This window comes from Motacilla alba, chromosome 1A (assembly GCF_015832195.1).
Source record: "Motacilla alba alba isolate MOTALB_02 chromosome 1A, Motacilla_alba_V1.0_pri, whole genome shotgun sequence".
In the NCBI taxonomy this organism is placed as follows: Eukaryota; Metazoa; Chordata; class Aves; order Passeriformes; family Motacillidae; genus Motacilla; species Motacilla alba.
In genome coordinates, this window is record NC_052031.1 from 29192570 (window position 1) to 29217713 (window position 25144).

The 25144-nt window shown below is 39.2% G+C and overlaps 1 protein-coding gene across 2 annotated transcripts; it reads right to left on the bottom strand.

Annotated features, from left to right (window-relative positions):
- Nucleotides 1-1332: 1332 nt before the first annotated feature.
- TWF1 (twinfilin actin binding protein 1) lies at nt 1333-20466 on the bottom strand. Of its 2 annotated transcripts, none has more exons than XM_038154595.1 (9): nt 20412-20466; nt 16816-16893; nt 14067-14245; nt 12766-12861; nt 11462-11566; nt 6879-7004; nt 6532-6682; nt 6001-6122; nt 1333-4494 (listed from the first exon to the last, which is right to left on the bottom strand). In XM_038154595.1, exons 1-9 carry the CDS (start codon nt 20449-20451, stop codon nt 4324-4326), a joined length of 1068 nt encoding a protein of 355 aa, XP_038010523.1. In that variant the 5' UTR covers nt 20452-20466; the 3' UTR covers nt 1333-4323. The 2 variants fall into 2 exon arrangements, with proteins under 2 accessions (XP_038010523.1, XP_038010524.1); XM_038154596.1 differs by lacking the exon at nt 20412-20466 and adding an exon at nt 20057-20246.
- Nucleotides 20467-25144: the final 4678 nt, after the last annotated feature.

The window sequence follows — 25144 nt, forward strand, 5'->3', positions numbered from 1 at the left end:
TCTACCTAATGGCTTCTAGATTTTTTGCATATAACTTGTAAAAAACTGTTAACATAAAAAAAACTCTGCATTATTACTTCTTTCTACTATTAAAACTTTGAGCCTTGAAAATAATCATCATTTTATGTTGCTTGCATTTCTGTTAATAACATTATGGTGACCTGACTGTATGGAATAAAGCTGTACAGCTCTGAACTTGGAGAAAAAAGCTGCTATTAGGCTGAATTAGAATAAAACCTGCTGAAGCCATTCTTCAGTTTTAAGCATCTCCAGCTGTTATGTGAAGGTTTATTAGATCATGCCTGCTTTTTACTATTCCCTGGAGCTGGAATACAGCTCCAGTGTTGTCCAGAAGTCTGTTTGCTGTAGCAACTCCCCTGGTCAGCTCTGTAGAACGTGTTTGTTCATACACCAACTGTGATATTCTTCAGTGTGAGGAGATCTCAGCCACAAGCGTGGAAGTTCCTGCTCTGTCGTACTAGACCATTACTATTTGCAGTGCTGCAAATAGCAGTGAGGCTTTAGCACTAGTTTTCCCTTCCTCACTGACAATGCAGTATGTTAGCTACTGTTTCATATAATTTAGAAAAAAGTTTTGAACTTTTTTTAGTGAATATGAGGGGTTTACTAGGTAAAACTGGCTAACTTAGGTGGCAAATATTTTTTTTTAAATATGCAGGGGGCAAGGAGAAGGAACTTCTCTTTCCCACTTCAATTTTTTTTGAGGTCTCCATACAGTAAAATCAACATCTCTAAACACTAACAGAAGATAAGAGTAGCTGACTTAAGTTTCTTTTGTTCCCTCCAAAAACATTAAATTATCCTAGAATACATACTTTGTGTTAGTTACCATAATAAGGCTTTCTAGAACACAGATCAGTAACTTGAGTCATTCAAGATACTTGTAATGGGATGATCTGGTTTCATAGAACTGGAAGCTGAGAGAAATCCAGTAGTATAGTATAGCAGTTCATGCTGAGCAAGTGAGAACACAGAGAACTGTTCAATCACCAGTCAACTACTTCAGCATTTTAAAAGGATAGAAGAAATTTTTGAAGGGGCATATTACTGAAAGCACAAAAACCTCAAGAATACCCTTGGATTCTGCTGTGGAGCCTGCAGTGCTGCTCCCATAAAGCAATGAGAAAGTAGTTGTTTGTAACATAGTGATTTTTTCTAATAGCAAAAGCCAGGAATTCTGTTTCTGCTCACCTCCATTCTTCCACCCCACCGTCACTTTCTAGTCCCATGGGAACTGCCTATTACACATTCTGATCTTAGAAAATACATCTTCATTAAAGAGACTATGAAATGATTCAGACAACACCAAGATAAAGCATCAATCTTTATTTATAAAGTAAATTACAAAATAGATAAGGTAAACTTAGTTAATTTTAGCATCTGAAGGTGGCTTTCATTGAATACATAAACACACTGATAAACAAGATTTTTTATTTACAGAGTCAATCTGAGCAACAGAGCAATTTTTACCTTGATTAGTTTAACCGTGATAGGAGTGTTTTAAAAGATCAAGATCTCAGATCTCCCTAAGTTGCAATGTAAACATTTATTAAATAATTACCTGTCCTGTTAATTAACTATTTAATAGCTTGTGAGTTAACTGCAAGCAGTGGCATTGCTTTTGGGTTTTATGAAGGCCAACAACAATTTGAATGGACACTTTCAATTATTTAATGACCAGAGACAGTTAATGGAGCAACTGATTAATGCCCACATTTTGCCCTGGTTCTGAACATTCATGAACAGAAGTGGAGGCAACTATGTAGATGTAAACGTGATAGATTGTACAAAAAGAACAGATACTTCTTATTGCTGTTAGGAGAATAGCTACAAGAGGCCCGGAGAACCAGCCAGCAGTGCACGACTTCATACAATTCTCTTTTTGGGAAAAGGTGAGGGGGAGACATGCTCAGGACATGACAGACTCCTGTCTGGGCTGGGTGTGTACATCACATAGAATGTTTTCAGGTAGGGAAATTTACAATGTCTGGTTTGGGCTGAACTCTAAAGCAGCTCATCATAAATGCTCTTGCATAATCACTTAACCAGCTCTCATCATCCTGCAGATTAAGTTTTCCATCTCCTATCCTCATCTACCTAGGGCAGGATTGCACAAAAAACCAAAACCAAAAAACAACAGTGAAAAAAAAACCAAAACAAACATCCAACAAAACCCCCACAACGTGCATACAACCATATCAGGTCAAACTGTTCATTATTTAAAATACTTAGTCTTAAAAAGCTGAACTTCTTTACTGGCTCAAGAAAGTGTAGAGGTATGTGCACTCTTGCTATGGCTGGCACAAGGGCAGGAATACTAAATTCAAACAACCCTCTAGCAGTAATTTTTAAATGCTACACTCCTTAAAACCAAAACAAAACAAAAATTCCAAAGTTAATTAGGTGTTTTGCAAATATTTGAGTTAATCTAAAAATACATTTAATTGCAGTGTACAATGACCTGCACACACAATAACAATATTCAGAAAACAATGACACTTGCCTGAAACAGTACAGAAGGCAAGAGGCAGGAAAAGAACACAAGAGCAAGCAGGAGATTAGCTGAGGATCAAGAGCTATTGAATTGGACTGATGTAGTGTGTAAAATTAAATGAAAAAAAAAGCTGAAGTGTAAAATTTCTGCTGCATATAAAAACCCCATGGTAATACCAGCTATTGCAACCTTCACATTATATAGTGCAATCTCAATGTCAACAGTAAGCTAAGTATAGCCAAACTAAATAGATAAAACAATTTTTTGTCAGGAACTACTACTGTCAAAACATTATCCCCTACAAAACTTAAATCCATCTTCCACCAGGTAAACACACGATTCAGCTCTACAATGAGTACGTCCAACAGCTACAATAATATCCAATAAACCAAAGCTGGCAAATCCCATGTAGCTTTAAAAAAAACCAAAACCAACAAAACTCAAAAACCACAAAGGTCACATAAAAGACACTAAAAAGTAAGTCCTCAGTGGGAATACAATCTATTCACGAGTACTTGCTTCATCACACAGTTTTAAATATTTAAGGTCATCCAATACTTGACTTCCACATCTAATTCCCCCTTAATGCAATTATTAAAATAATCTACTTTTCCTCTTCCTGTTAAACACATTACTTACAGTTCCATCAAGTTTAGACTATTCTGGCTGATTAAAGTATTTTGAAGGGAAGAAGGGAGGAGAAAAATCACCAAAATCCTAACTAGGGGCTTTGCTGTCAGGAGTTATTCAAGACCTAGTTGGACTTAAATTACAGATGTAAGTTACAACTGAAGTTCAAACATTTAGAAAAAGTAATTTTCAGAATACCTTGAAAGTAAAAATTGCAGTTGATAGTGCAAACACAGTAGGACCTCAAGGATAACTCACTGTTATGAAGCAAGACTGCTTCAATTTTTACTGAACTTACACATTTTTAGATCCAACTGCACCAATAATTAATTACTTAATATTAGATACTTTTAGACATATAGCTCTGAAAGCAGCTCCATAATCTATTGAGTATACTAACTCACCGACTTTTAATCTCCTTTTACTTGGTCATTCAGTACCTAATATGTAACACTTATGAATGATACAGAAGTCTGGAAAAGCTATTGTGTTTTATGTCAGATTTCTTTAAAAGATAATTCATGAAATTGGTTATAAATTTGAGATGACCAAGTTTTTGCCTTGGAAAATGTCCACCAATTCCTGAATGCTTATACTAATTGAATGATAACTAATTTTAGTTCATCTTTTCCATTACAAGGAAAAAAACCCAAACAAAACAATAACAAAATCCAGAAACACATCCTGTCAAAATCCAAAGACAACCTTCTATTTTACTATTGTCCATAAGTGCTACAAGGAAAAAGAAAGTTTTAATTGGGACAATGCTATGTAGTCCTTCATCTCTTCTCACATGGAAAGTCTTAGAGGTTTAATAGGCTACGCATAAGAATACAGCTGTGACTTACAGAATACAGGGCTTCGTAGTCTTATGTCTGCAAAGTTTATGATTACATGTACAGCTATTAAATAATGGCTTCTAAATTAAAATAAAGGGGTACTAGCTTTGTTTTTCTTTTCTAGCTGCAAAATAATTATCTTTTCTATATATCATAAAACATGGTCAACAAATATAATCATGTAACAATATAAAAAGTGTCGAGGTCAGAAAAGAGAAGAGTAAAAAGAGCTTTTTTTTTTTAATCCCTAGCATCTATGAATGGAATGATTTCAGTTCATTACCAAAAGCCAGAATTCCATTTCTTACTCTGATACTTAAACAAATACAAACACAGTTTCTAATCACTAGGTGTTTCGGTCTCTGCTGGACCTCTGATCAGTCTTCGTATTCCCCTCTTCCCTGCAGGACCTTTTGGTTTAGCAAAACTCTGCTTGTAAGCATGTTGTTTTGGATGTACTTCTTCATAAAGGAAGTCAGCAGTTAACTCATCACCATTATCTATTTCAATCTGGCAGAAGAAAACAACATCATACTCAAAGTCAAAAACATTTAGAAACTTTGCTGAAACTCAATACTGTATTAAAACCATATGTGCAATAATGTTCAAAGTCAAGCATGAAAAGTTCTCCAACTTGTGCCTAATGCCCTGAGAAATCTTGGATAGTTTTTCTGAGACCCCCCTATACCCTTACCACTATTAAGTGTGACTTAATTATTTTCCTGAAAGCTAAGCACAACTAAACAGTACATATGCTAAGGACTTTTTTGTCCCAAGCTTTGGCACAGTGTACCTGTCAACACTAACTAGGGGAACAGGTTCCATGTGAAACTAGTGCTTATTTACTCATTTAAAGTATTTACACATTTTAAGAATCAAAATTGTTCACTAAAACATGTTTTAAACACTAACTGTACAAGCAACGTGCATGCATATTGTTATCTCTTGAGAAAGAGGGGGAGAAGCATAAAGAAGCTTCTATTATTAGCTGGCTACTGCCACTCAGCAAGTACTCAAGGAAAAGCTAAAATAATGAACAGAATGAAGGGGAGTGTTTTAGTTTTCAAAATCTAGATATATGAAACCAAACAGAAAGAAAACTGTGTTCTCAAGCCAAACTCCACTGTTTTAAATTGCAGGAATTCAGAATTCAGAGAAATGCTATGGCCTTGCTCTGCTGAGCATTCAGCACTTCATGCCCTGCCAACCATAACACTTGACAGACTTGCCAGCCCCAGTTTTGCTGTTACAAGGACATGCTTCAGAAATTTCGGTCTGCAGGAATTTTCAGGAGTCGCCTGGTGCTTTAGTTTTGTTGCAGAAAGGCAATTTCAGAAAAATAATTACATACAAATACACATAGCAAAAATCTAGTTAATTCATGTCATCTCACTAAAAATGGTTAGTATTAATTCTGCTATTTTTAAGGTAAACATAATCTCTACAGAAACTAAGCTTCCACAAAAGTGTTAGAAACGTATCCATAGGTAACAAGTGGACCATTTCTGTGGTCTGTGCTTGGGAGGTGAGAAGAAACCTTTTGCATTGCAGTAAAATCTATACAGTGTGAAAAGATCAGCTAACTTGCAAATACTTGTTTGCCCCATCTAGGACTCCTTAGATAGCAGTTCTAATTTTCAGAACTGCAGCTTGAAATTATTTTGAAAATTCCTACATTACTTTGGCTTAAAGGAAATTAGTGTTTGACTACATTCTACACAACTTTGTGTAAGAAATCATGTTAATTCTATAAAGTCCATCAAAGTACTCTCAAATGCTACCTTGATGCAGAAGGATATATTTGTTCAAGATAGAAGTGTAGAAATTATGAGACAGAGTAAAACCTCCATGACTTAATTTTTGATGGCGCTAGAGATACAAAGTTATTTCCTGTTCAGGACACACTAACTTACACTTGTCATTGTTTAGACAAGGTGGTGACAGAGACAGCTATAGTTTTCCATTAAGAAGGGAAGACAGGTATGGAGAAAATACCCATACACCCCCTGCACTTACCTTTCTAATTATCTGCATCCACAACTGTGTTTCTACAATTTCTAACAGTGGACTTTTGCAACTAGAGTAGAGCATTCGTTCTCGTATACTACAGGTATACCCTGGCATAGAGTAGATAAAAACTGCAGGAAAAGAAAACAACAACACAAATCAGACCATAAATACACTCTATCAAAAGCTGTATCATAAAACCATTTATAGCAAAGAGGCAATGGAAATCAACTATGCAATCTGAAAGCAAAATATGTAGTGCCGTTCTGGAGCTTTTTTGCTTCAGCAAGTGTTTCATTGCAAACAGGGGATAAGAGAATAGCCAGAATCTGTATCTTTTCACATTTATGGGTGCTCATAATCCAAAGGGATAGCTCACTACTTTACACACAAGAGCTCTCCCCTTCACAAGTTCACAGTTTCACAACCAAATGACTCTGAAATTTATGATCATGCTGACACATCTTTCTCTCTGACTCAAAATTCCTAAGGAATTTGAAACAAGCCAGTGAAGTTTCATATTGAGAAATTTTTTCATACTTATGGATTCCAAATAGTCTCCTTCATGCGTGTGCTTATACAGGAAAAAGTGGTAACGCGCAGCATCCTTTGGAACTCTTTTTGGCAAGTCCTTAAGTTCAGTATCAAGTGTGTTGGCCAAAATAATAGTTTCATTTTTCATATCAATTTGCTGTAAACAAAGCAAACATGAATATAGTTAACACACAAAAAACAAACCAGAGAACATGACAGGACAGAAAAAAATTTGGAAGAATCTAATTCAAAATAGTAATTTGTCAGCATACTACGTCAACACACGTTGTTGAATATTTGGGTAATCTATTTTATATTCATTATTAAAAATAGTTAAAATATTTTATACTTGCCAGTTGTACATAATTGAGTTTCTTATTTTTCAGTTTCTCCAGAGCCTGAATAGCTTCTTTAGCAATGGGGAATGCTACTCCTTGCAGTGTTTGATGCTTGGTATCTACACCAACATCTGCCTGTACCTGGAACACAAGTCAGCTGAGTTGTTAAAAGAAACCTCTGCAGGCATTTATTTGGTTTCATACAATGACTGACAATGCATTTCATATGGTTACACAGAGAGTTAGCAGTAACCATTCCAAGAATAAACCACCCTAAGAAATCATCCCCCTTATATAAAAGATTTGCATTTTTTAATGTACAGGTCATGTTTGTTTGCTAGCCTGCAAAATTTCTCATCCCTGAAACATGCTCTGTTCTGCTTAGCAGAGCAACAAAATCATCAGAGGGAAAACTGGTTCAAGTGTCAGTGAAGAAGTTAAAATTTGTTATAGAGACAGAATAATCCAGGAAAAAAAATCTTGATTTTCATATGCTGTGTTATATTTTTGAACTGAAAATATTCCTGACAAACTTTGTTATAGCTTAAGAAAATTTAGATCAAAACAAAGACTTGATTTCTAGGGAGTCAAAATTTTTGAAGGAAGAGAGAAATTATGAGACAAACTGATATTCTAGAAGGAAAAGTAAAGCTTCTACTCTCCCTCCTGCTTCAACATACTCCCACAAATAGCCTCTACCAAAACCAAAGCAAACAAAATCCTATTTTTTTATTTCTAGAAGGTCTACCACAAAGTAAAAAAAAAAAAAATCCAGGACAAGCTAGACAGTTATTCATAATCCAGCTATATTAATGTCAAATTATTGGAGAGAACAGTTATTTTAAAACTGATGTTCAAGAATTTATGTTTATCTTAGTATTCATTCAGTTTCTCTTAAAATGAGCTCAGGCCTCCAGTCTTCTTCATTCTTTGTTTATGGTCTAAGTACTGTTTTTTTAATATATTTACTTCCTTTTCAAGTTTCACAATTACATTTAACATTGGTTATGAAGCTGCAAAACTCAAAAAAGTGTACCAAATGGAAAGTGTGGGCCTTTCCTACCCTAGATCTATCAACTAGATGTTCAGCTTTATTAGAAAGAGATGCTAATAAAATATGAAACAAACTGATAAAAAAATTAAAAACAAACACTTGTGGCAACACTTACTTATACTTCACATTTTAAAGAACAGCTTGTCAGCAACAAGGAAAGAGGAAAAGAAAGCAGGTGGAGAGCTTACTTTGCCCAAGGATTGATAAATTTTTTATAGAAAAAATGTTTTGTGAAATATATATCTGCATAAAAGCCTGACTGACAAACACAAAATAGGCATCACAAAAATAATAAACCATCATAAAATACCATACTCTAGAATCCATATTAAAATACAGGTAGAAAATACGTACTCCAACTTAAAAACAAGCTGTGAAGTGTGGAAATAGACAAGGGAAGAGAGTAACTCAGTGTAACTCCAGATATAGGAAAATGAACAGAACCACCTAAGTCACTTAAGAATATTTAAATTCACACCATTAAGATTCAGTTAGTAATGGCTGCTGAGAGCTGGATAAAATGGCAGATGAAATTTCCTGTGAATAAATGTAAATGTATGCAGGAGGAAAAAAACCCTCTTTTTCTACTTGTATGGTGACTGGGTTGAGCTGGCTACTACCATTCAGGAGCAAGACCTTGCATGTCATTCTGACTAAATCTGAAAAATAACCCCAAGGCAAAAAAAAATCTGAACATTCCCCATCCACAAATGAAATGTTACAAATTGTTAGAAAAAAGAGTAGAGAACAGAACACATTATTACGCACTGGAGATATCAGTAACATGCCTGCATCTTGAATACCACATGCAGATCTGGCTTCCCCATCCCTCCATCTCATAAATTATATAGCAGAACTGGAATAACTGCAGAGAAAAGCAAAAGGATCAGAAGTATGGAGTGCTTTGTTTAGGAGGAAGAACTACCCAGATTAGGACTTGTCAGCCTGGAAGAGATAACTGATAAGGAATACAACAGAGGTCCATAGATAGAGAATCATGGCACAGTTGTGGCTGGAAGGGTCCTCTAAAGGTGCTCTAGTCCAACCCCCCCACAGAAAGTAGCAACAACTTCAAATACATCAGGTAGCTCAGAGCCCCATCCAACCTGACCTTGAATGTTTCTAGGGATGGGGCACCTACCAGAACCCTCAGCACACTCTTCCAGTACCTCATCACACTCACCATAAAACAAATTCTTGCTCACAGCTAATCCAACCTACCCTGTTTTAGTTTAAACCATTCTCCCTTGTTCTATTGCAACAGGCCCTGCTAAAAAATCTGTCCCCTTATTTTTTACAAGCCCCCTTTAAATACTGAAAGGCCACTAAGATTTCCCTGAAGCCGCCTCTGCTCCAGTCTGAACAACCCCAACTCTCTCAGCTTTTTCTCACAGGGCATATGTTCCAGCCCTATGATTATTTTTTTTGGCCCCCTTCTGGACCCACTCTAACAGGTCCATGTCCTGCCTGGGCTGAGTACCCCAGAGCTGGATGCAGTGTTCCAGGTGGGATCTCACCAAAGCAAAGCAGAGGGAGAGGATCACCTCTCTTTACGTGCTGGCCGCACTGCTTTTGATGCAGCCCAGGATATGGTTGGCATTCTGGGATACAGGGGGCTTTATCTAAGGGGAAGGGGAAACTGAGGATTGACTGAATGACTCTTTTTTGCCTTTGCCATCTGTAGGGGTATCAGAATAAACTAGAGATTCTAGAGAGCAGTCAGTGGCTAATTACAAAGCATTTTGTCAAGCTATGGAATATGCTTGCCACAGGACCTGTGGCCAACTAAACCTGTATGTAGATTTATAGAAATGACAAGACTAGATGATGGATGAAAATCCCATTAAAAAATATATAGTAAGATGTCATCATTTGCATAGGAAGCTCCCTACCTGCAAATGTTAAAGCGACAGAAGAGCATTAAAGGTAATTATGGCCTTCTTGCCCTGGTCCTACATCCTTCCTAGACTTCTGTTGCTCCCTCAAGGACTTGACAACAGACCAGGTGATCTTTGATCTGGCCCAGTAAAATATTTCTTAGGGTAATTATGAAAGAATATCTATATGGAAAAACTTAAAATCAGATAGCTTTTTGCTTTCTAAGTCTAATTACAGGTTTTGTAATGGTGGAAACAATGAAGAGAAAAATTATGTAAGTTAATGTATTGTGAGATGTTTCAAACAAAGCCAAAGTGGCAACAATATATAATTTATGTGTCCCTGAAAAGCAAAGGTATTGCTGCTGAAATTTCAGAACACATGAAGACTTGGTTTGCATGAATCACCTTCTAAACACATTGTATGTAGCACATACACTAATACTAGAAGTGATCACCAATCCCACAGAAGTTTTACATTCATTACTGGTTTGTTTTTGTTTTTTTTTTAAGCTGATGAAGCAAAATGCAGTATTTAATGATTTCTGCATTGAATTGTTAAAATCAGACATGAAAACTAACAAAAGACGCCACTGGGAAAAAAAAAGTCAATAAACAACAAAGTTGCAGCAAAAGCACAGCAGAGTGAAAACAAGAGGTACACAGCTGTATTTAACACAATGGCTGCCTGGTATCCAGCTGCAGAAATAAATTATACTTCAAACACATGTACCACAGCTCTAACGCACCAGTCTAAAGAACAAATAAGTTCAGCACATGACCTATTTTAATATACATCTGACATAAACAGTGTTCAAATGAAGGAAAAATGTGATAAAAAGAATCCTCTGAAACTTTTCAGTCACTAGCTATCTGGCAATCATCAATTTTTCTGGTTAAAGGCTCTCTCTTAGGATAGAGATTTTTCTAACAAGTGTTTGTATCATAAGTGAATCAGTCTCTTAAAGTGATCAGCTATTCGGTTTGTATTTCTGTTTTATTTTTATTGGAATCCTCTTCCCTTCCTCTCAGTCTTAAAGACAAGTGCACTGGTACCGGAAACTATGCACCTTTCCTCTAAGAATAAGGCTGCTGGAATTCTCCTGGCAATCACTCACTGCAATAATTGCTATTCTGTGTTTTCTCTACAATTTCTGCCACCATAGGAAATGCATCGGGGCAATCACATGTGGACAATGACTGAGGTTGGAAGACATCTCTGTAGGTCACCGTGTCCAAGGACACTGTTCAATCAGGACCACCTAGAGCCAGATGCCCAGTTGTCTATCCAAACATCTTTTGAATATCTCCAGGATGGAGACCCCATAACCTCCCTGGGCAGCCAGTGCTAGTGTCTGGTCAACCTTCACAAAGAAGGACATCCAGTGATACTAAATGCTGAAGTTGTAACAATTAAGCTCTGCAGTTGCCAGGCCTCTGATTCGACACTAGGCCTTTCAAATGCTGTGAGATCACTCATGCCACTCCAGCCACCACCACCCTGCAGTTCAACCCATTGAGAAGTACATTTATATGCTCATCCACTCACATTTTCTGAAACTTTCCATTTTCTGTTCTGCCATTTTTTACCCTAGAAAGACATTTCCCTACCACACATTTGGAACTCTGCACCATTTCCCACACGTGGTTGAAGACATTTTAGGTACCTCGTTAATCTTAATTTGTCGAAGTTCCTCTTCTGCTGCAGTCAAAGGTGCAGGGGAGGACTGTGATATCAAATATTTTTTATATCCATTCAGTGAAACATCATCCTGAAAGCACAATATCAATATTTATCAGGGTTTTTTTAGAATTTTAGAAACTTTTCTTCAATGATTTTCTATGGAGCATTGCAAAAAGTAGTTGCCTTCCATACAGTTGTGGTCATTTTATTTGAATATTCCAATATTCCATTATGTCTTGTTTCAGAAGCCCAGAGGTATCCAGGTTAATACATATGAATTAGCAGGTGGGACCATAATAGGGTTCCACCACAATAACAGTGTTTATTGCAACCAAACCATCCTTAGGTTTAATAAAATAAAGACGAAGTAACCCACTGGATGCTGATGATCAAGATTCTGAGTGAGATCAGCAACTTGAACACCTTGAAGAAGCTGTGATTTTCACACAGATGAACATTAAAGACCAGCAACAATTAAGACATTTATAAAGACACTGAAACCGCCAATTTAGAGATATATAAGCTGTAACATAATGAGCCTGGGAAAAGTGAGTTATATCAATGTCATCTTCCATGTGCCCCAGGCCCATTGTGAAATAACAGTAAAACAGATCTAATGCTCCTTCCTTAAAACTGAGACAGAAGCTCAGACTTGTAGGGCTAGGCACAAATTCCACATATTACATAGACTGCTAATGGTTTGGTGAAAGTAGCAGTGAGAGACTGGTTGATTGAACAGACAAGAAAAAAATAACAGGACCCCTAAAAGTAAACCCTCTTAGCAAGTCAGTTATCTACTCGCCTAGAATACAGCCTCTCCACATGTTTGTTAGGATAATGAAGCCTCCACGACAAGTCAATGATAAATATAACAAATTATTTACTCAGTGAGCAACAGAATTATTAGTCTCATGTCTACCACAACAGCCCATTTCTCTTTCACAGCTTTTTTTCCCCACTACAATATCCTCTATTCTTCCCCAAACCTCCAACTCCTTCCATTCTATTAGAGAACTCATGCTCATGCAATGAGATTAAGAGATATTCCTATTATTCTTAGGTTATTTAGTTTTCATAAACATATGAAGCAAGGACGTCTAAGCCTGACGATGTTAACTATACCTATTATCTTGTTCAGCTTTAACACTGGAGTAATACATATAGCTTTAAAATCTTTTTTTTCCTTAATCCAAAAAGACCATAAGCAACCCACATTCATACCAATAACATCAGCTCCTATATTCAGTATTTAAAGTCAGCGTCCTGACTTTGAAAAGAAAAACATACCTGTACTGTTCCAAATACTTCATCCTTAATATGGCCACCTCCAAACTCTTTCTTAAGCGTTGCTCTGGTTGCTGCATACAACATTTTTTGACGAACCTAGCATGTAATAAAACAGTACCTTTTCGGTTTGGTTAATTTTAAAATTTTGCTGTACACAGAGAACCCAGCATGTTGGTGTATCAAGTCCATTAGCAAACATCTTTCTTGAACAAGTATTTCAAGTGTTGAAACTGCACTACAAACTTGTAGAGCTCTGAATCATGATATTTACTCATACTATTAAACTCACATGGTCATGATACTATGTATTATTATCAAAGTAACTTCAAAACTGAATTGCAGCCTTAGTTGGGGTATGAGCTTTTCTTTAAATGGGAAAAAAATCAACATAATTGTTACTAATTTTAAATGGGGAAAATCACAATTGTTTGAATCTTTTGTCACCTGGTCTGTGTACTAATGGATACAACAGACAGCAAAAAAAGCAGACTAGAAATAACTCATTATTACTTTTGATTTGATAGTGACTCCAGATAGTTATGGTTCAACTAAGAGTGGAAAAATTACATTTGTTCCCTATTAACTTGTTGTCTCACACAGTCACTTGCTCCTCCCTCAGCAGTCCCACCTTCCCACTGTATTTCACCATCATGTTATCCTCTCCACAATACTTCACCTTTTCCACATAATCCTCTCTATGCACATCAACTTTTGGTGTCTTATTATTTCCTAACTGCTAGTGAAAGCAGTAGGAATACTGGAACAGCTTTGCTTTCTGCCTTCCCTTATCCCACATTCCCAGAACCGCCATCCTAGTTTCTCCTAGAAATCCTTAATTCTGACCTCAGTCCTCTCCCATGCTCTCAAAGCACTAAGGAGTGTATTCTGTGGCACACCACATATCCACAAGTGCCAGCTGGGCAGCCAGCAAGCCAAACAGAATAAACAGACTGAGCTCACTGTAATTCGTCTCTATATGAGCACCCATTAGGATTTCTGTCCCATATCTTTTCATACATTTCCTGAAGTCCTGACAGTAAGACAGACAAACAGGGCAAAAAATCTGTATTGTCTCCACCAGTCAGGCTAAAAATACATTGGATCAGCTGTACTCCATCTAGACCCACTGATTTGCTCTTTAACCATCTTAAAGAAACATTTTCCTAGTTTTCTTCTGGAAATGTAGGAGGAGGTTAGGGAATGCTTCGTTCCTCAAATCCTTTTCCTTCATATCTTGGATACAGATCAAATGGCACTGTTGAAAAACCATTAGCATGAAGCCTCTGATGACTGTTACTTACAGGAGAGTGATCAGGTGACCATGCAATGAAGATCCATTCATATCCTTGAGCATTCTGTGAATCTAATCTGTATAATATATAACATGGCTGCTTGTCTTCAAGAAGAGGAAGGACAAAGGAATCATAATCCTTTTCCCATGATCCAACTGGCCGTCTAGAGGATCCCATAACAAGCTGCTCTAAAACCAATAACCAAATATACAGTTAATAGCGTCTGTCAAAATTAATAATTACAATAAGAAGTTAATTGGACACTTAATTGTTCATAATTATGCCCAGAAGAATGGAAGACAAGAACAGTCAGTGTAAAAGTGGGTGAATTCCTACAAAAGCTGTGTATGTTCAAACCCTAACTTACTTTAACCAAAATTCTGATGGTTGAGAAGTAATGTGCTGGTTGTCATCAAGTTCTTTGATCTCAAGTTATACTACTGAAGCTAGTTTTTCTATCATAACATACATAGGAAATAAGAACTGTGTTCTAACAGTTAGTTTATTTTTTTTATTTGGAGTACTTAGGTATAAATAAGATAAGAGTAAACTTTCAAATTTTAGAATTATAATTACTGAAGCTCTTGGTATAACATATTAGTGCTTGTACTCATTGTAAGGAGTCAATAACCCAGTTATACAGTGAAAAGAGTTTGGAATGAATATGCTTGCACTAATCACTAACTTGTCTATGTAAGTAGATAAACTTCTTTCTAATATAGCTTCACAGCTATGGTCTCTTTAAATTACTGAAGTTGTTTATTATGCATAATTGGTTTAAGTCTGTATAGAATACTTCAATGGTATTTAATTATGTGAACAGCTGTAGCAACAAGATTTTTCTCGTATTTATACATCACATCTCAGTTTCCAAAGGAAATATTAGCATACTGTGTTACAAAACATTTATCAGCTTCCCAAGAAATACTAGCCCACTAAGTGGAATAGAAATACCTTGTTTAAATGGGGTCCTGCAAGACCATCACAGTAGCTAGTATACAAATCACCTTTTGAGAGTCTAGGGCTTAAGTTACAAAACTTCATACAAAAGTACAACAGCACACAAATGCCTCTACAGCAAAACTTCAAGCAAAGCATTCCACCACAGTAACTCGCAGAACATGAACAGCTCAGGGTAAGTGTGTCTGGCCCTTCTTTAAATTAGACACAAAGTACCTGAACTAACTGAAGCTGTACACCTAAACCAAGGGTATTCAGAATGTACTTGCCAATTTTGAACTCTCGGTGGATTTACACCCACTTGGATTTAAGATACAAGAGGAACTTCATGCCCAGCAGCAAATCTCTTCTCTTATTAACTCAGATTAGCAAAACACGATTTGAATTTTATCTGTTGGCTATTATCTGTTCCCTAAAGTTCTGGAAGACAGATGAGGCAACTGCCCTTCCTCCAGTATACTGGGAGGTTTACAGGTTTCTTTTTGAACTGCAGAAAATACTATCAAAGACTGGATTCTGCTTCTTATAGAGATGAAATGCATATACCTATACCTATATGTTTATATCTATATATATATGTGTGTACACACATAAATACATACACACAAAAATTAAAAAAATAGGAAATTAAAAAATAGGGAAAGTATTAAATTTGAATCTTATTTCTAGGCTTCACTTCATATTATAAAGTAGCATATAAACAAAAGCATATTATTTTGCCTTGCTTAATGGGAAAAAAACCCCAAAACAATGGTTTGTCAGTATTTACTTTGTGCTACTGAGACTATCACAAAGTCCTGCCTGTAATCTTACTACTCCCACTGTTTCAAAGAAACCTATTTTAAAATATCAGAAGACTTCCTAAGAAAAGCAAACACAAGGAAGGTAACAGTAGGTTATTTACTCACCAATAAAAGTGTATCTGTGTATGTATGAACATGTAACTTTCTCCAGCTAACAGATTTTTAGTGTATTGTAAATAAATGAAGGCACTTGTAAAACAAGTGCCTTCAAAGTGGACAACTGACATGCTTGAAAAGATGGACTAAACCAGGAAATTTCTTATGCAACCAACCAACACTGCTATTAAAGAAAATAAAAGTAATTATATAGTCTGTCTTTCAATGTTTGTAGCCTATATCCCTTGGCAAGAAGTTCAAAAATCAAACTCAAGTTCTGATCAAAACTGTAAATTTCTATTTATACATATATGTTGAGATTTAAGAAACAGTTTTAACTTTGAAAATTTAAATAAAGTCAAAGATTTATAAAGATATTTTCTATGTAGTCAGATTACTACTTAAACATTTGCTTTAGCAGGACTTTCTACATGCAGCACTTTTATCTGCCTTTTAAACCAGGACATATCAGTATAAAATTTACAGTTCTGCATCTAAGGTGACTGGCTGTTGTGTAAGAACTAGCTCTCTGTCTACTGAAAGTAACCAGTGTCCAAATGCTACACAGGTGTGGAAATTTTCATTTCCTCTACTCTTTCTTTAGTAAGAGATAAGAATAAGCTTATTTATAATATCCATATGAAATACACAGCAGTTCTTGGTAAAATACGAAATTACATTTGGGAGGAAAATTCAAATGCAAAAATACAATAGTATTGTAGTGAAAAAGGTTAGGATCACCAAAATTTAAATTTTATCTCCTGTATATGAAAAAACTTAGTAACCTAAGTTGGGCAGGGTTCTGTTTTTTAAACAATTGTACATGTAAGTCATTCAAACAACTAGGAAAATATCTAAAAGAACCAGAAAAAAAAAAAAAAGAATAAAATTCGACTAACCATTGTCAATTACTATTTTCAAAAGCCTGTATTGTCCATTTCTGGCTCCAACAAAGATGTCCTTAACACTTCCACTAGCTGAAAAAGAGAGAAAATAAGTAATCAAATTAACACATTTCACTTCCCTAGGACAAAGAATATTCATGAGGGTAAGAACAACACTGGAAAAATGCATAACTGGCCCTTTGCTCCAAAGTTGGACAGCAAAACAAACCCAGGAGCAATGCTGCTGCTATGCTGCACACCGTTTCAACCATCAGCATGCCACACAAAGATGAAAGGCAACATTACAAAACATCCCTGCTTTCTAGCACACCAAATGATCTTCAATATTGTGAAAACTACAGGTGACATCATATCATCAATCTTATGTTTCAGAGTTAACACAGCAACACAATAAAAATATGACGCATCTCAAATTACAACAGCTTCACTAAGTCTGCAGGCTTAGTACAAACTTTCAGACAGAAACTTTACGCTTGCCAGGAAAATGTTAGAGCTTGTCTGGCTGAAGTGATGGTCTTTCCTGAGAGCACCTCTCTGCAGGGTACCAGTGAAAGCTGCCACTCGTTGCTCATCTTTCATACTGCCTTATCTCCTTCTATGGTTGACAACATTGTTCAAGCCCCAACCTACTGTAACAGGACAGCTTTTATAGTGAATTTATAAAGTAACTAAAATATTTTTATATATTTGTAAATCACATTGACACTATACCACCAACATGAAGACTCACTTCCGTAAGCACACTGAAGAACTGCTCCTGACTCGCATGAAGACCATTCTTATGTCAACTGCTCTGCTACATAATCCGAGTGCAAATCAGTTCAATTATACCAGAGACAGAGAGTTGAAAGGATTTACTGAAAAACATTTATTGCAAGCTGGTCCTTTAAGTAATCCCATAGGGCAGAGCACAGCACCAGCAAAACAAACATCAAACCAGGAAACAAATAAAATGGATTATTTATGGTCAGGTTGAGGCCAAGTGAACAGATGGGATCCAGCAACATTACTGCCCATACTCAAAACATTTTACATTTATGTTCATCCAAGTGGTGCCAGCCCCATCCTGAGAATCCAAAATGGCATGTTAAAAGAACATGTTAAACAAACAACTGCAGTGGGTTTCCAGTTCAAGCCCAGTTCCATCCCAGCTGTCATCTTCACATTAACCAGTGCAGACAGTAATTTCCTGCCAGCTTTTCTAATCATCTCTGCTGGTCCTCACCATTCCATTGAGCAACCAAACATTGTGCCATTTGCTAGACTTTTTGTTCTCCCAGAACATTCTCTGTCCTCTTCTTGTCTATTATCCTTTTGTTCCTTATTATCTCATTTCAACACTACACACCAAACCAAGAACAGAATAAAGCAGTCTCTACACCAATTCCAGAACTGCGACAGTTTCCTGAAAAAATATTTTGAGGCACCTGTGAAACCAGCTCACTATCAAGTGATCTATGAGTTTTGCTCATCATGAAGGCTTTTAAATTCACAATAGTGATATTATCTTCTTCCTAAACTTTCTGCACAGCAGAGGGCCACAGAATCAAAATCTGGGCTTATTTCACAACTATTTTGCAGTGAATATTATTTTTAAATTATTTAGACGACTGTAAACCCATTCAATTGTATTTCCCCCCCAGTTACTGCATTCTGCAACTTCCTACAGTATTTATCTGCACTGGCCTGTGTAAAAAGTCCAGTCCTTTTAGCAACTGCCTGGTACACATCACCGTGCCCATGACTTCATTTCTGTTTCCAGAAAAAAAGCAGCCCATGCTGCCAAATCTTGTAATTGTTTATGAGTGACAGTAGCCTGTTTGTAGCTAAAGCCAGCAATGGCACAAGTAGAACTATTCCTCTTCCAAATGGCAGAGGCTGATGCTTTGCTGCAAACAGGACTCCTGATTAGTGCCTGCTGAGGCAGGCTCCCGAAGGAAAGCTCTCCTCAGAGGACAAACGATTCTAAGACACGAAGCAGAGCCGCAGAAGAGGATTAGCCACTCTTTTGCTTACAATACGCAACAGAGTATTCTTCTGCTCCTCCCGCCTGCATCACCAGGAGAGCATGGGATTAAGATTTACTAACTAACAGGTTTCCCCAGACTGGAAAAAAACCCAAACCATTCCAGGTGCACCTCTAGCCTGAGAACAGTTGAAGAACTTAAAGCAAGAAGCTGCAAAAAAGATCAAAGATTGGCATGCAAAGGAAGGAAAAGAAGAGAGGGAGAAGGGTGCAAACCACACGCAGCCAATGGACAAAAAAGGGCATAGAAAACCAGCTAAGGGCTGCCGTGGCTGGGACAAAAGTCACCTTCAACAATAAATACCGGAGAGCAGGCAAAGTACATGGTACTAGTCACCGAACACGCAGATTGCAGAAATCCAGACAGTAAAACCTGACCCCTCCGTAATCCTGCCATATAATCCCTGCTTAGCAATTCTGTGATTCAGGAGAACCCGCTAATACTGCGAAACAATACGCTGTCTCCTTCCAATTGCTCCTTGCACCGTCCAAGGCCTGGAAACACGGAGAAAAAAAAGGTTCCCACATACTTTCCCCCTTATGTGGCCTCCAGCGATGGGTTCATAGTGACTCCCCTACGCCAGGGCTCCTGCTCCTCCCCAGGGCTCTCGCTCCAAGGGACCCTGCAGCGACCCCCGGCATTTCCCGCGCTGTCCAACCCATCTCAAACTCGGTACGGCGACCCCGAGCAGGCGACAGCCCCCGGCTCCACGCTGACTCCGCCGCCGCAGGAAAACCTGCGCTGGGGGAGCTACCTGAGCCCAGGCGGGCCGTGCCTGCCATTCATGGGGCTCTGCAGCGAACACTTTCCTCGGGCGGGCTCCCTGCCTCTCCGGGGTGGACAGGCGCGCTTCGCTGGGCCGATAAAGCCTGCATGCTTCCCCTGACTGGGAGCGGAGCTATGGGTTCGACCCTGTGGCCGCCGGGGACGAAACCAGCAGCGGTTCCCCCGTTCGCTCGCCAACCCCCGGCGCAAAGGACGGGCTCCTCCGCCAGCAAACAAAGAGCGCAGTAGTGGGAAAAATCCTGCCGGGAACGGCCCGCTAAGCGCCCGCCGCAGCCGCCTGCCCCCGCGCCGCGCCCCGACCCGCGGAGCAAGGCGCTCCGCCCGCCTCCCGCCCGGCTGGCAGGGCCAAGGCGGAGACGGGGCGGCTGTCATGAGAAGCAGTGAGCACCGCGGAGCGGAGGTGCGGGGAGCCCCGCGGGTACCTTGGATGCCGGTCTGGTGGGACATGTCGCACCGCACCCGGGCAGCGCCGCCGCCGCCTCCCCGCCCGCCCCTCACGGCCCGGCGGGGCCCGGCCCGGCCGCGCGCACGTGACGCGCCGCCGCCACTCAGCGGCCGTGAGGGAGCGCGGCGCCTTCCGGGCCCCGCCGGGCCGGGCCGGGGGCTGCGGACAGCGGCCGCCCCTGCCCGGGCACCGCCCTGCCCCCGGCACGCCCTGCCCCGCGCCCGCTCCCCCCGCGCCTCCTCTCGGTGCTTCACCACGGGGACGGGGCGCAGCTTTCGCCTCCGCCGTGCCCTTTGCGCTCCCTCTGCTCTCCTTTCTGCCGCCCCCTTCACCTGCGGTCCCGGAGCCTGCAGCGCGACCCGCCGCGGGCATCGCAGGCGCAAAGCTTGCGGTCAATCCTGCCTGGCAAGAAGGGCCGTGTGCCCCGAGGCACGGGTTGCTCGTTAACCGGAGTACTGAAAAATAAGTGTGGTGAATTTAGATGATCTGTAGAGGCCCGTGGTGGAGACCTGTCACTCTCGCTTGGGGCAGCACAGATGGAGCCATCAGGTGTGACAGCAGGCTGCATGCATATACTGTAACTTTTGGATTAAACAGTCCCTTAAAAAGAGCCCACGAGTCAGGGAACACAGCCCAGACCCAGAGCTCACTCCGTTCAAGCCCTTGCCCCTGACAAGGCAGTCTTTCTCTGTTAATTTTGCAGTATTTGGTACGTGGTGGCACTGTATCAACAGAAACAATGGAGATTTCTTCTCTTTCATTGCGGATCTGGTGGTTGGGCCACTCGTCTGCCGCGGCAGGGCATGGATCCATGCCTAGGAAGGATGCATCTGCTTCTCAGGGCTCTATTCATGGCCAAAGGCTCCTTCATGCCTTTTCAAACTGTGTTGATACAGTTTCCCTCAGCTTTTTCTTTCAAAGTTTCCAGTGAAGAGTCCTGCGCCATGAATTTAAGCACACTCTGCTTTTGCTAGCTCTTTTTCAGACTCATCTATCTATGGGTTGAGAAGCACCCTCCCTCCTCTTAACAACAAAAAGATGGGAACTATAGCTTCTTTAAAAATTGCTTCATTGTCGTGTTAAAACCTCCCTCGTGGGTCTTCCTGATGGGGAGATCACTAAAAAGTTATGTGCCAGGAATGAGAGACAGATGGGACTCTTGGTTTTTCAGTCTTTTCTGTTCATTTTTCTCTTACCAGAGGTTCAACACACCATCTACATCTCAGACTTAGCGTACAAAGAAAAGGCACCAAAGTCATAAGACACACAGATTCAAGGTCTTTTGTACTTTATTTCTACCTTTCTACCAATAACTAATTATTTTTCTCTCCACGCAACATCTGCATTGCCATTCCTTCTAACCAATCCCCCTGTGCTCCCAATACTGCAGAAAATGGAGCAGATGAAGAACAAGAAGGAGATCAGACAACACCCAAAATCCTCCATCTTGTCTCCTATCTATCTCCATACTAAAAACCCAAACCTCTAAGTTTTTCACCCTGTGATAAACTATACTACTATCTATTTCACCCACTCAAAGATTCCAGTTCATCCGAAAGTCTTGGAACTTTTCTCCATGGACAGTTGTTAAAAGCACTGTTCCCCTGGGGGTCAGGACTTTTCAGAGCAGGCAGAGAAATATTCCCTGTGCCCTGGGTTCCAAGATCATGTAGTCAGCATTTTTAATCTGTGCTGTGGTCTAGATTAAGACTTCACAGACAAAATGTGCATGCTGTAGGCAGTGATGCTGATGATTCCTTCAGGTTCCTGGGAGTTAACAGATTTTATGGGGTGCTATTCAGCTAGGGAACACAAGAAGTGCTGTAAGAGAGCATATCAAATATCCAACCCAATGGACCAGACAAGAATTGAAGAGTAAGGCGTAATTGGTAATTACATGGTAATCCTTCCCTGGTTCACCTTCCAGCCTTCAGGATGCTGCAGCTCATGAATTTCTGAAATCAGCTGTGTTGATAAATGTGGGTGCCTGTGCTTTGTCAGATCCCTAGTTTAAAGAACATGTGGGATTTAGTGTCCTATTTGGGAAATGTGAAACAGCACTGTAACTGTTATGTGAACTGTGCTGTGTAATGCTAGTCCAGCAAATACAAAGTCACTGTGGAGACACGTCACCAGCTAATGAGCTGGGACTGGCAGCAGCTGAGCAAACAGAGGCTGCAGATTTTCTTTCTTCTAGCAAGGAGGCTGAAAGAAACAAGGAAAAGGGTACATGTGAAACCAGGAAATAAGAGACAGGTAGCACCTACCAGGTACTCAGTAGTTGGCTCTTGTTCCTCTATTGTAAGGCTCCAGGAGCACCAGGATTGTATAAAAATAAAGAAAGAAACTCTTGGAGAAGAGTTTTTTTAAGAGGAAAGGAGTACTAGACATGCAATCGAAGTGGCAACCAAAGATGTGGTACTATCACAATTATTTTACTTGATCCCAAGCTTGCCACAGGTTCTAATTTCTTGGGTTTTCCCTGTTTTGGCATTAGTGCTTGTAACAGATGGAGTTGCCTGAAAATGTATGAGGGAAAAAGAAGTTTTCCTTGATAGACAGATGTCCTGAAAACACCAATCAGTTCCTTGCCCCAGTTAGTCATGTGTCCCCAGGATCACTACTATTGTCACAAAGTGGTAACGATGATGTGTGGCTAAGAATGTGGAACTGTTTTTTTCCAGTGGAAATTTACACCTAGACTGGAAATATCAAAGTGGTATAACATTTGTCTCTATATTCAGATCGTCTTATTTGTCTGTCTGAGGTCATACTACTACAGCTTCCACCAGTCTGAGGGCTCTGAAGTGCAGGAATGTGATCCTAACATCAGTTTTATATGAAACAAGACTGGTACACATCGACATTTTATAGCACCTTTTTGGCAAAAAGACAAACTGAAAGTCAAATGTATTTTCTTTAAAATCTCAGTATCGCATATATTTTCCTATATTACAGTTTGATGTGTGACCAAGAAGAGATGTTGCATGGAAACTAAAACAAGCAAGTAGGGATTTTATATCTAATGGAGATACCTAAAGTTCTGAATTTTAGTGTCCTTCAGATTCTTACTAAACTGCTTTAAATCTTTAAACTCCTATCCAAATCATAAAGATCAAAGATGATATAAAAAAGCAGTAACTGAAGCCATATTACTATTTTCATTCAACTGGGGTGAAGACAGTCTTCCTGCCACCAAATAGGAACTTCGCTTAAATAAGACTTATATTAAAAAATGAGATCTTGTATTGGAAAAAAACCTCCAAGGCAAAAATGCAGTGCTATTTGCATTAATGTAAAACTTTCATCTGTAACTCAAGATAGAAAAAAAATTTCAAGTATCCATTTATTTTTTAGGAGACTGGGTATGTCTCACAGCAGCCTCTCCTTGTGTGTTTTCATGTCAGTTAGGACTACTCTACCTTCCACTCCATTTGATTTGCTAGCTTTTTCTCCAAGACAAAGAAAATATGCTTAGGACTGTTTCAGTTCCATTTGGATGGTCATACTGACAGCCCAGCACATGGTGACTGGAGAAAGACCCCTTTTAGAAAGCTACTGAGTCCTGGCAGAGAGCCACCAAACACAATGCAGTCTAGATTTAGAGTAGATCTCATCTGCCAAGATTGTTAATTACCTCCTGCAGGGGTGGCTTGTCTGGCCAGTAGTCATGTCTAAACATAGAGCAGTATTTGAAGTTTTCGTGATCTAATGAGCTGGTAGGTAGCTTTGAGTACTCTGGAAAGCAGTAATTTTCTCAAAGATTTCCTCACTCTAATGTTCCTGTTATTACAAATGTATAAAACAAAACCAAGGCATATACAATGATTAAGTGAAAATGCATATTACAAAAATTAGAGATTATGCTTCTATTTTTCCTAACATTATGTGGAGGATATAATAACCCTATTGAAATAATCAAGAATTCTCTCACTGACTTTGTTACAAACAGGATCTGCTAGTAGGAAGTATGTGAAATTCTTTTAGTGGCAGATGATCTAGGATGATAAAATGGTGCAGCACTAGCATGGATCCAGTAATTTTCCTAGTGAACTCAAAAGAGACATGCTGTGCAACATTCCTTTCATGCCCATTTCCACTTTCTTTTATTATTTACTTTAGATGAGTGCATTGAGTCATTGTAAAATAGTGTCAGCTCAAACATCAGCACTGTGCTGATTTGTGCAGTTGTTTATCTTGTTTTCCATTACTTCAGGGATGGCAGCTCCTCTCTTGACAAGGTACAGTTAGTACAAACTAGTTCCAGAGGAAGCAAATGCAGCTCTGGCCAAGGCATTGTTTGCACTTGGTGCTGAAGACAAAGTCCCAAGTCACTTCCTTTCTTAATCAGTGTTGCAGAGTCTCTGGGCCTTGCTGAGAGTTTTTACTTTGTAGCCTAGGAGGATCAATATTTCAGAGTTTTGGTCATTTATCTTATCTTTTGTTTGACATTTATCCTAGACTTTCAGAGCTCCCAGATTCCTGCCAGTTTCTTCATGGTATGTAACATGGTATGGCTGTGATGTAACAGATATAGAATATTTGGGGTTGGCAAGGACCCTTAAGGTCATCTAGTCCAACCTCCTGCAATGAGCAGAGACATTGTCAACTATATCAGGTTGCTCAGAGCACAATCCAACCCGACCTTGAATGGTATCAGGAGTGGTGCATCTACTGCCTCTCTGGATAACCTTTTCCAGTGTTTTACCACCCTCACTGTAGAAAATATCTGCCTTATACCTAGTTTGAATCGACTCTCTTTTAGTTGAAAACCATTATCCCTTTTCCTTTCACTACAGGCCTAAAAAGACTGTTCTCATCTTTCTTATAAACACCCTTTCAGTATTGAAAAACTGCAAGGAGAAATCTTCTCCACACCCCACTCTCAGCCTTTTCTCATAAGAAAGGTGTTCTATCCCTCAGATTATTTTTATGGACCTCCTCTGGACTGACTTCAACAGGTCCATGTCTTTCCTGTGCTGAGGACTCCAGAGATGGATGCAGTACTTCAGGTGGAATCTCATCAGAGCTGAGTAGGGGTAAAAATCACCTCCTTCAATCTGCT